Source organism: Ambystoma mexicanum, chromosome 10 (assembly GCF_040938575.1).
Source record: "Ambystoma mexicanum isolate Mex_15411 chromosome 10, UKY_AmexF1_1, whole genome shotgun sequence".
NCBI lineage: Eukaryota > Metazoa > Chordata > Amphibia > Caudata > Ambystomatidae > Ambystoma > Ambystoma mexicanum.
Genome location: NC_090932.1, coordinates 152,677,728 through 152,690,466, shown reverse-complemented (window position 1 = coordinate 152,690,466; position 12,739 = coordinate 152,677,728). Strand labels below are relative to the sequence as shown.

Genomic DNA, 12,739 nt, shown 5'->3' with positions numbered 1-12,739 from the left:
TAATTGACTCCGTATCGCAAGGAATCTCCCACACTGTCACTTCTTGCCTGAGGCTTTCAGAAAGTTCTATCTTGGGACTTTTATATCGAGATTCAAAGAACTTCACCCATTTTTCTTCACTCACGTTATTTTGCTGGTTATTGTTGATCTTTGTTGTATTCAAATTAATTAATGACCAGAAATCTTTGCTGTTTTTCGTCATGTGTTCTCGTCATTTCCTCGGCATCTTGTTGCAAGAGCCTTGCCCGATGTTGTCTCAACCAATCTTTGTATTGTCGTTGGGCTTGGCGGAGCCTTTCAGTCATCTTACTTGACTTCGAAATTTTCGCCATTCGTTGGAATTTTCTCAAGATTGCTCTCTGCAGCACCAAGGCTCTGTCGTAGCTGTGTTTATGTATTTTGCTGTTCTGATGTCCTCAGGGCTTTGATGTCCGGGTATGCCTCCAATAGCGGAACGTAATCCAGGTTTGTAGGTTTGCTTACCGACCCTGCTGTGCCTTTTGAGTTGCTGTTATAGGCCCTTGTGATGGAACTGATGCTTTCTGCCGTTAATTTCAAACGGTTCCCTCTCGGGCCCGTTTCCAGACCTTGTGACAGGTAATCCTGGCCTGGTCTTTTAGTCCACCAAGTGGTTTTCAGTATGTTATGGTCACTATGGGCCGTTTCTTCCACTCTAAAGGATTTGATCGTGCTCAGTAGGTCCCTTGAGACAAAGGTGTAGTCAATTGTTCTTTTTTGGTCGACTCTTTGCCAGGTTGTAATTTCCTTATTTTTCTTAGGTCTCAACCAGTGTAAATTGTGGAGGTCCCATTTGTCCATTAAATTTTCCCATCTTTTTCCTCTTTCCCCTATAGTTGGAGTTACCTGGTTTATTTGTTTTTCACTAGGCTCCAAGGAGCAATTCAGGTCTCCATTTATTATAATAAAGTTTAGTTAGTTAGGTGGGTTTCATGCTCGTCTTCCAGCAATTTCTCAATTTGTTCTAAGTATTGATCGGTGTTTGACTCAGCAGGATTCCAGTACGTGTTGATGACTAGGCATTTTTGGGAATTCTTACCCCTTACACCCGTGTTTGTTATCCACCCTAATCTGGTGGCCTGGATAAAGGGAGATGGCAATACCTCAGTGAGACGTTCTAAACCACTTCCTGATCTGACTGCTGTCAGAAGTCCTGCCCTTGGCCGTCCGGCATTGCCCTTCTGCGCAGGGGTAAATGTTATAGTATAGCCATCCAAGTAGGGTTTCAACATCAACCAAGTCTCCTGCAAACATAAGATGTCGAATATTCCCAAATTCACATCTGTAGCCGTTGTCAAGTGGGAAAATCCTCATGTATTCCAGGAGCCCATAAGGAGATGGTGATGGTCGACCTTCTCATCCTTCGGGGCTACTCCATCTTCTGATTGCTAATTCTTACTTGAATATTTTTTTTGGGGGGCTCTTGGAAACCCCTGACTGTTTGAACTGAGTTGTTGACGCTTTTTCTCCTTGATCATCCCTGCTCCTCGCAATTCTAGACGGGCTTTGAGCTACTGTGATCCTTATTTGTTCTCCAGGCCCCTTCGGCCGCCTTTCCGATTTACTTGGAGGTTTTGCGTCCACAAGTCTGTTTTTTGTATTATTACGTGTATCACCTTCCAACGCCCTAGTGTATTTATTTCGGTTTTCCATCCTCCGCTGACCGTGCTGTTCTCTTTGTGGTGAAGTTTTAGTACTTTGGTAAGATCCATCGTCCTCACTAATGGATCTAGGTTGTCTGAGGGTTGCCCTCTCATTGTCATTAGATGGTCTTCTTTTTCGTCGACTAGGCGTTTTCTTCTCAGTTGGCAGTACACTCTCCGATATTTCTACCAGGTCGTAACCCAAGTACCTTAAATTATGGCTCTCTTTCTTCAAGATGTTCGCCACTATTACAGACGAAATGTGTAGATAGGCCCAATCTATCCTGCCTTTCTCACAAGGTTCGATGATTTAAAATCTTGTGGAGTCAGTTGCCGCAAGTTCGGTACTTCATTGAAAATGTTCAATGTTGAGAACCAGCTTAACCTAAAGCCATCCTTTTTTTTCGTATTCTCTCCATTCGAAAAATGTTGCACTTACTCTGAATGCGTTTGCTAGTGCGGCCTCTATTCTGCTCCTCGCTCGCATCCCTCAATTCTTGATAACTAGTCTGTTCTCTCACATTGTTATGGTGATTTGGATTGAGATGGTTCACTGACTTAAGGTTTTCCTCGTCCGGTCTTTGACTGTTTCCCATACCATGTTTTTCTGATGTTGGTCTGTGCTCTTTTCTTTTCTTTTTAGTTTTTGACGAGCGGGATAGAAGTGTCTTTCATTTTTCTTCCAGTGTTCCATCCCAAACCTTGCTATTCCTCTTTTCTCGAAGGGTCTTGGTCTTTGTAACGGCTGTTCCTGGCCGTGTCGTGGCGTTGTTGTTGACTGCTTTCTCCGATATTCGCGGTATATCCGCTTCTGAGTCTTCAATTGTGTAGGTACTTAAGTTCATTAAGGCCCCAATAGAGCCAAATTCCTATTCCTCTTTCTCTTCTTCAGAGAATTTCCTTTTCCTTGATATGGTTTTATATAGTGGTTGATGCTCGTCACTATTCTGATCTCTGATTTTCCTCTTTGCAACGGCAATGCGCCTGTCTAAAACCGGGGGAGTCACAGTTTTTAGGACCACTTGCAAGTCTTCACCCCTTTCAGGCTTCTGCCCACTTTTGACTTCTTTCTTGTTGGCGACTTTAGTCTTCTTCATAAAGAAGCTGTCGAGTTCTTTCTGTTTTGAGTTTACTGTTTTGTTTTAAGATTTAGTACTTGATGTAGTTGGAGATGTAGCCTGAGTTACATCTATGTCATTCAGGTTAATACAGCCATTCTCCTGTGTAACAGAATTTTTTTCCCTCGCATCTTGCTCGCTGTTTTGAACTATTGGCACGCTTAGGGTCTGGGTTCCTTGTGCTTTAGACACCAAGTCCAGTGTACAGGATGTCCCTTGCTCCCTTGTATTTTCTTGTCTCACTTCCCTAGATATTAAATGTTTTTTCCAGGTATAGAATTTTAGTGTGCATTAGAGCCATAACCGTTGTTTGATCTCTTATTGACTCATTCAAAGCTTCGTAAAGTTTACCAAAGGGGGCAAGAGCAATCGTCACAGTTGACATCATTTCCATTAAATCTACTTTCTTATGAGGGGTATCTCTATAACTTCCTTGGGAGGTGTTTCTACCCCTTTCATTCCTACACGGGGTAGGACAGGTATCAGGTGCGTTTAGAATAGACTTGTTCGCAGTGTTGACAGTGTTCATCTCTTCCCCACCCCGTGGAGGGCTCGGGGGAACCGGACACTGAAAGGGTAAACTATCCGAGGGGACTTCCTCAGTATTCCTTCCCTGCTTTAACCCTTGGACCAGTTCCCCAGCCAAATCCTCCAATGGAGATATACCAATTTGGATAATATCGTTCTGATGAGGATTCAATACCTCCTGCCCTTTTGCTAGTGAGATTGATTGTGGAGGAGCCACACCAGAAAGGAGGGGAGGTTTACCAAAATGCCATCGCACTGACGTTCCCAACGTCAATGCCAGCCCCCTAGAGGACAGGTTTGGATCATCCTCCCCTTGTGTCATCTTGGGTGTTGGTGCAGCTGAAGTTACCTCTTCCTCCACCGCCCCTTGTAATCTCTCGGGTGTTGGCACTGATGTAATAGCTTCTTCAACCGCCACCCACCCTTCTAAGAGTTTGGTGTCCGTAATTTCTTTTAGAGGCAAGGACCGGCTTTCACCCCTTTTCTTAAAAAAGTCTGCGACATGATTGACTATGTTATTTACTCCTTTTTTCTTGTAACTTTCTCTTTTCCACTTTATTCCCCACAGGATTAGCAGGCCGCCAGCAGGGGGCAGACTCACTACCCTTGAGCGCCACCTTTCTGGCTCCCTCCTTCAGATTAGGCATGTCTGCGCGCGCTGGTATCTCTTTCGGGAGCTCCTGAGCGACGACCTCGCTCACGATCAGCTGTGCTACAACAGTCCCCGCCCTCTCATCTCCCGGGCCGGCGGGCAAGCCACAACAATCACCCTCCCCACCGCTCCTTCCCACCTCGTCCCGCAACCCTGACTCAAGGAAAGGCCCATACCCCTCAAGGCCCCCGGCCGGCGGCAGGAGGTCCGGCAGCCCACCGCCTCCCGACACATGGACCTGTGCTTTCACGGTCTCCTCCTGACGCTGCGGCGCCAGCGAGCTCAACGACCGTGGGGGGGCCGCGGCCTCCACTGAGGACTCCATCCCCTTGTCCAGGGCCGCGCTCAGCTGAGGACCATCCACCGTCATCTCCCCCGAGGACCCCACAAGCATTCCCACCATTGAGGTGAGCGGGCACGCAGGGGGCGGGATTTCCATTTCATTATTTTTAAGGGCTGCTATATTCATGTTCATGTTGGAGGCTTTCCCTTCAGCTTGTGTTACTAGTACCCTTGTGGTCGCTGTAAACTGATCATTGACACTTGCGACCAGTGGTCCGCCCTCACACGCAAGAGGCGTGTTAACAGTTTCCTTAGTGTCATTTGAGTCTTGGATTGTCCGGCTCGCGTTTGTAACTGGTGATTTGATCTTGTCTGTTATAGCTGATGACCTGGGGAGAACTGAAGTCGACTCAGAGACACCCAGGTCTAACGGCCCACTGTCACCCAATGTCACAGGCACCTCCCTCAGCAGCAAAGGAGGCATAGCGATACCTCCCGAGTCAAAGGCTGCCTTCTTTATTACAGTGCTTGGGAAGGATGGGGGGGTGCTAGATACCAGTTTGTTAGTGGGAGAGTTCACGGGGAAATTAGTGGTAGTAATAGTACTTGCACTAATTGTTAGGGGCTTTAGTACCATCACTCGCTGGATTCTGCGTCTTGATGTTAATGGAGTTGAAGCAAGAGACCCCGGTCCCTCCTGCCTCTTACCTCGAGGTTCAGAGTCCTCTCCGCTCTCCCCTGGGGTCCCATTTTCTTTATCCTTGTTCTCCTTCTCGTATGATAAGGCATCATCCCGACGAGTGCGTGAGCTCCTCAGGCAGCGTTCCTCGTGCTCCTCCACTGCTTTAGCTGCTAACCTGCCTGTCATGACTGCAGGACTGCACCACTCAGCAACCACTCCACGGCCGCTCTGCGGCCAGACTGGGCTTGTGAACCCTTGCTCCTCCCAGTCAGCCAGCCAGCCAGTAAAATAGGCAGTATAGAAAGACTCTGCCACAGAATCAGCCAGGAAAGGAGTGACTGCAGGACTGCACCACTCAGCAACCACTCCGCCTGTTGCTGTTGCATTTGCTTCAACCTGATCTGAAAGCTGCCAAATTCGTCGAAGACTGATCCGAGAGAGGACCTGGTAAGGCGCCCTCTTCCCGTGCTCCGAGGAACCATCGAGCACCGCTAACCTTTGCCGAAGCTCCATCGAAGTCAGAACCTCGAAAGGCTGCCGACCCGAGACGGGACTGCCGAGGAGAACGAAGCAAAGCACCCGGACTTCGTCGCTGTCGAAGTCTATTGCCGTCGACCAGGGTTCGCAGGTTTGTGTAACCGCTGGAAGCCCAGTCGACGTTGTGTTGTCCAGCCGTGGGGACCACTTGACGCCGTGCCACCGACGACCGGAGCAGGCCGCTCCTTTGCCTAAGAACATTTGAATCAAAGGACTCTCTCGTCCACAACGTCGACCACTTTGTCCCGCCGGAGAAAGTAGAGGACGATCAACGCGCCGAGGAGAATCCGCTGGTGGGTTTCCCGCCACCTAAAGGCCACAAAGACTTCAACGACTCGACGCCCTTGTTGGGCCACAGTTCTTCTGAAACTCTTTGCGGTCCTGAACAATCCATCGCCGAGGTGGCCCGCACACCGCATCCTCGCAGGACGTCACTGACGAGCACCGCCTGGATCGACGCCGTTGTCTCGGCACCCTTGAACTTCTCATCGACGCCAAGTTCACCATCTTCAACGCCTCTCAATGATCCGCGGCTCCTGCTTTAAAGGGAGTCACTCAAGAAGGATCCTTCGACACATCTTCGAAGAACTCTACTCCACCAGGAACATTGGGGGGTAAAACATTATAGGAGGAAATAAGACTATTGAACGATATATGGACTGGGCGTGTGCTATATATCTTTATTTTACAGGTTGCCCAGGTGGGGGGATCTCCACACAGAACTGTGTCTTTTGGTAGGGGCCAGTATTCTGCCCATTGTTTCAACCCTCTTGCGTTCCTTCCTATCTCTACTGCTGGTTTCCTCGTTATTGATCTGTGTGACATTTTAACCGTACAGTTGATGCACTTTAATGAGATTTGATAACATTGGTGGTACCACTTTAGAATTGTATATATTTATCATTGTTGATTTCCGAGTACAAAGTGCGTTATTGTGATTGTGTACATAACTTTGAATATTAATTATAGAAAGACTGTGTTTTCAGTAATACCTTTGTGGGGGTTCAGGGACTACACTGTACTTAAGAACCAGCCCGCATCACCTCCTGAGAAGCTAGGCCTTGATTGCTCGCCCATTGCTACCACAATAGAGAATCTTGGCTGGGGTCCTCTTTGCCTCTCCTCTACCATATAGAGAGCAGAAGTACAGGCACCCCCCACCAGTATCTTTACAGGTACCCCTTCGAGGACCTCAGCGTGGTTGCTCAAGTATTGTCCCCCCTCACTTGGCCTGTTACCTAAATCTGTCGCCGTTGTTAAGGACCTTGAAGTTAAGATCTCGGCAACCCTATCCATGGCAACGCAAGTTAGTTCAGTTTGTCAAGGAGGTTACTTCAAGCTTAAGATCTTACAGACGATTCTTCCATTCCTGCCCCGTGACATGTGTGCTCCTGTGGTGGCTGCCTCTGTCTTTGGATCTTTAGAGTACTGCAACGCTCTTTTTCTGTCTCAGCCCTCTTACTTAATTAACAGTGTTCAGATACTACAGAACACTGCTGCCAGAGTGCTTGCTGGTGTTTCCACTCGGGATCACATCTCCCCCACTCTACGTCTCCTTCATTGACTCCCTGTTAGCCATAGTATTCAATGTAAGTCTCTGCATTGTGCATTGGGCCTTTTATGATCTTGGTGCCGAGTTTTTGCAGGAGAAATTCTGTTGCTATATACCAGTTAGAGATTTATGGTCCGCCTCTGCTTTTTTGATTCAGGTCCCCAGTTTCATCGGACGAGGACTGGTGGCTGCGCATTTTTGGTTTCTGCTGTGATTCTTTGGAATAAGCTTCCGTGCTCCCCTCGCACCATTGATAATCATCTACTTTTTTCCAGCACGCCTTAAAACCCTCCTGTTCTGAGCCTTTGCTCTGCAGCTTGTCTCTTCCGTTCTCTTATTTTTTGCCTTATCCATTAGGGCCATGATGCCTCTGGCCGATAGTGTGCTCTACAAATATTATTTTTAAACAAAAGGAGGGCCCTTAATCAAGAAATTATACTTCAGAGAGAAAAAGACAAGAGATATTTCTTAGTGCATCAACAGGGAGAGGTACCAGAAAGATGTTTGGAACCCGTAAGTTTCTAAGACTTACTACACCCTACATAAAAAAGTATGCTGGTGAGAACTACCAGAATGAACATTACTGGAGAAAACATAGCATGTAAGGAGTGAAAGGACATTCTAACATGGGGGTAGGGAATGATCGGGCAGGCACTAGCTTTTATTTCCCGGAGAAATGGCATTACTGGTTTTGGTCAGGTGCTGTTTGGACGAAAAATAAAATGATTTGCAGAGTATTACCAAGGCGTCCTGGATCTATTTGGGCATTTCATAATTCAGGGGTGTTTTATATGTTAAAAGAGAATCAATTCGCAAAATGTTGTTAGAGGCAATGGCAATCATATCTACAAAGTTGGTAGTAAGCTACTCATAAGGGATGAAATTATTAGAGCTAAGTGTGAAAGAGATATGGAAGTATACTTTAAAAAAAAGATTACCAATTGCACATATAAACACTGAAAATTGTAACCCTGAAGATCAAGGGTTTGAATTCTCCCGCAACGAGATTGCTTATGGAAAGGGAAAGGACCAAGCCTACAGTTTCAATAATGTTTATACAGGAAACACATTACATGTGGGTTGCAGAATACAGAATACATGCAAAGGGTATAACCAACCTTTTTGGTCATCTTGGGAAATGGTGTCTACTTAAATTGAATACAGATCAAGGAAGACCTGGAAGGAAGAACATTGATGGTGATGGGAATGTACGAAGATAAATGCATCACATTAGTAGCAATATACGCGCCCTATACCCAACAAAGGTCAATTGTTCAGAGGACCCTCAAGCAGTAAAATAGTAGGGGGTGACTTTTATCTAATCAGGGACCAACACTTAGACTCAATGCCTGGCTAATGCCTGGCCCAATTAAATTGATTAAGAAAAGGACAGAAGACACTACGGGTTTCGATGAATGCCAGAAACACTGTTTTTGGTGTGATGCGTGTAGAGAGATGAATCTGGATGCTAAGAAGTACACCTCATTCTTGATCTCCCATAAATCATATACAAGAATAGACAACCTGCTTATAGGCAAGGAATAAGCATGCAGCCTAAAAACCTCAGCGATAACAATTGTGGGATGGTCAGAACATTACATGGCAACTCTTGACATGACATGGCAAACAGAGTCATTGAGGACATGTAGATAGAGAAGTAATAATACCATACTGAAGGATAATGGTTTGAGAGTCTATCGCGACAAAAATATAGTCATTTTTTATCATTACGAATAATGGCAAAACAAAAGAAAATATAGCTTGGGAGCCATGCGAAAGCTACTGTGAGATGACATCTTCCAGAAGAGGCCTCCAGAAAGAAGAGAGAGCTAACGCTTTTGGAAAACAAATTGATAGAGGAAGTAAAACAATCAGTCCAGGGGAAGAATACAGGCCTTGTAAAGGGAGATTCAAAACAAGAGAACTGCCTTAGGAGAAGCAGTCTTAGATAAAAACTCTCAGAAATTGATTCAGATAAAAAGAGCTACTATGAAAAGCGGGACAAAGCTGGAGCAATTTTGGCAAATAAACTTAAGGCTCTGAAAATAGACAGAAGAGAAAGAATGGACAGGGATAGTAATTGGGAACACCCACAAAATATTGCTGTACAATATTATTCAATATTATCAAGCCCTACATATGAAAGATGAAGAAAAGATGAATAAATTATGTTGTCCTATCTCCAGCAGATAGAACTGCTAAAGCTTTCCCAGGTGGAAGATGACACTCTGCTGTTAACCGGTAGAAAATGGGTAAAGTAAAGCACTTGGGGATGATGGTTTTACTGCTCTTAATACAAAACGTTCTCAGATATCCTCTCTCCCTTCCTGGTAAAGCTATATAAGTGGCTCCTGCAACATGTAAACATTCCTTCATCTTTCCTGGAAGCAGTGATAACGATAATACCTAAAGGACAAGGACTGGTGTATATCTGGGGGCTCGGTACGGGCAGTTTCTAGTACTTTAAAGGAGTACTGAAATGTGTCATTAACTGCTCCCATGATGGACTTGAGTCGTGCTCCAGCACATCTCTGAGTTGTGGAAGCATGTTTGATTGTTTGGTGTTATCATTTTGTCAAGCAAGAGTTAACTGTGTGCAAAGTCATTATGGTGGACACAAAACGGAAGAAGAAATAGGGAGTGTGGACCGTCTCTCACAGTGCCATACCACTGTGACCGTGTGCGGGATTTCGGGTGTGATTTGGATGGTATGGCTTGGTGGACTCTAGTGTGAGACAAAGGTTTACACCAAAGAGACCAAAAACCATCAACATTGTATTTGCATAGTTTTTAAACTACTTTATAAAACATTGACATTTCATAGGTTTCCACCAATGGATTCCTCTTGCCCATTCATTTTCAAATAATCCTACATTTCATTTGTTTTATTTTATTTGAATTTTTGTTCTGCCCCGGCCCTACCCAGAGGACCTACAATGGTTTTAAATTGTGAATATTTCTAGGAAGAGTGTAGAAACTAGAACCATGTCTCATTGTGCTCAGCTTGATTTCGCCCATACTAAAACCTGCCACACATTGAGATTTGGAGCGTCAGTCGGTATTTCAAACACAGACACCTCGTGTCACACCAATGCCATGTATACAATTTACCTCTGCACCTGAGGAGACTATGGTTTTCATTTTCAGACTTGCCGTCAATTTCTACATAGGAATATACTTTGTCTGACCTGTTTGGAGGCAGCTGAGTTGAAGTTGTAGAACTTGATTGTCAATTTTCTGGTCATCAGTATTCGCTATTGCAGACCCCTTGTATTCTCTTTTAATTATGACAGAAATATCTTATTAACGATTTTCCAATGCTTTATTTTCCCCCTTTATAATGTTTGTTTTGAATTTCGATTTGCTGTAAGCTTTTTAACGCTTTCTTTTTGTACTGCATCAAGTCATATGTTGCTTCTGAGTCGGTCACACTGACATTCTGACTTAAATTACACCTACTGCGGTGGCTCTTGAATATGTGTAGGTTGTTAAAGTAAATTCATGTTCAGTCTTAATTTTCTGGCTAACTGTCGAGTTTCCAACAGCAGTTGGAATGCTAGGCTTTCTTGTTCCACTCATAAATGGCAAATCTGTACTTTGTCTATTTGTGCATGGATAGGTTATGATTTAAAATGTTTACTAATAAACCTGTTTTTTTATGCCCCATGTGACACATGTTTTCCCCTTTCTTTCCTATCTGGACGGATTTTGTAGAAGCTTCTCTCTAAAATAGAATACAATCTTCAGATTTGTTTAGTTGTTTCAATGATGCTTTCTCTTTGGTGTCTAGTCAAAGGATCAAAAAAAAAGGGTCGACAGGACAAAGGATCGACACCAAAGGGTCGACAGGACAAAGCATCGATTTTTTTTTTAAATTATATATATTTTTTTTAGGTTTTCGTTTTGGAAAAAAAGTGATTTTTTGCAAAAAAAGGGAGTTGGGGACCCCCCCAAAAAAAGTAACAAAAAGAAAAAATAATAATTCGATCCTTTGTCCTGTCGACCCTTTTTTTTCGATCCTTTGACCTACAACCTTTCTCTTTCCTTCGTTCCACTGCTGAGTTCGACATATTAATGAAGTCTGTGTATGACAAGTAGGAGAAGTCCCTTTTTAATATTTGCCTCCCTCCAGGAAATCTTACAGAGCATCAATTTCAACAAAGCTCTCTGGCTGCCTGAGATTCTATGTTCAACATATGTAACTAACCTTGCTGTACATCAAGTGACTTTTTCTTTTTCTACACTAACAATAACTGTTGTTTAGTGGCAAATGTTTTTCTCCACCTTTTAAAAGGTTTTCGTTTCACCTGATTGTTGTAACCCCTTAGTTTGAGAGACTACAGCATTCCACCTGGTGTGTGGCAGTTAGTGCAATATTTTCAAAAACCATACTGCAATAAGAAATGATCAAGTAAATTTATATTTTGGACATTACATCGTTTACCAATGTTTCACATAACACTGCTATTGGTGTTTCCTTGCTTTAGTCATTCTAACTGCTCATTGGGCATTTCTCATGGATCCAGGTGAGAAAGACACATCACTAGATGAATCCAATCAGTCACTAGTGACACCTCCTACTTCACCAATGAAGAGTCCTTCCAAACCCCAAGCGAAAAGTCCAGCCGTCTCGCCTTGCAAGTCATCTGAAGGTAGGTTTAACTAACATAAAATTTATCCCATATTTTGTTTTTACTGGCTTCCTGGAATTGAAATGGATACTATTAATGTCAGTGTCTTACATAATATCATGATTGCTTTATAAGAAACATGGAACATGCAATGGCAGGACCAAAAGCAACCTGTCATGTTATGTTAATTGGCATTTAAATGACCCACATCTGTGTCTAGTTAGCCTTGTAGTAATATGCTCACATTTCAAGCATACCATTTATGAATGACTCTACATGTTGACTAACGTTTTCAAAGTGTTGGAAGTAGATTCATGATACAGATATGCGGTCGTCAGTACCCTTTGCAGGCTATCACCTGTTTGAATGACATTGGAAGCCCTGGCAATCCATAGCACAAAGAGGCTGCCAGAACAGCAGAGGTTGTGCTGTACAAGGCCACTTTCCACACGACCCCAGGCCACATAAGCTCTGAAGGTCGAAATATCTATCCCAAACCTATTGCAGGACACAGTATGGCCAAGGTAGGAGAAGATACTAGAGAAAATGGTTTCAAGTAGGAGCAACAGTAATATGTGGATGCATTTCTAAGATTAGAAATCTGTCCCCATGAACCTGTAACAAACAAGCCAAGCGTTATTTAGGATGGGAAGGTGGGATACAACATATTATTTTGCTTGCTCCTTTGAGATCAATAGAAAAAGAAAGAGATGTTGCATCAAAGATAGTTTTTCTAAACTTCCAAAAGTAAAGAAGGGTACAATATTTAGGTAATACTGACTAACAGATCCTGCCACCCGTTGGAAAATCATCAATCGTCTGTCCACATGCTAATATTACTCATGAATTAAAATCATTGTTCAGTAAACTTTCCCTTCTTCAAGGTGAGAGACAAAGAAAGGTACTAATGAGGAATGAAATAATTAGATTTAAACGCTTAAACACTTTTTCTTTGGTTGTATACATACTTGATACCCAGAAAATTGATTGGCATATGGACAGATCACAATGCCCATGGATGATTTAGATGTGTCTAAACAACTCCTACACCATTAAGACATCAAATAAACATGCACAATTGAAGAATAGTGCTTGT

General features: G+C 43.8%; 1 protein-coding gene across 5 annotated transcripts in view; it reads left to right on the top strand.

Moving 5' to 3' along the window:
* ADD2 (adducin 2) overlaps positions 1 to 12,739 on the top strand; it is a 573,955-nt gene that overhangs the window by 438,562 nt on the left and 122,654 nt on the right. For all 5 annotated transcript variants that reach the window (XM_069617650.1, XM_069617649.1, XM_069617648.1 and 2 more), the window contains one exon: positions 11,539 to 11,664. In XM_069617650.1, coding sequence (XP_069473751.1) covers positions 11,539 to 11,664 — 126 coding nt within the window. The remainder of the gene's footprint in view (positions 1 to 11,538; positions 11,665 to 12,739) is intronic.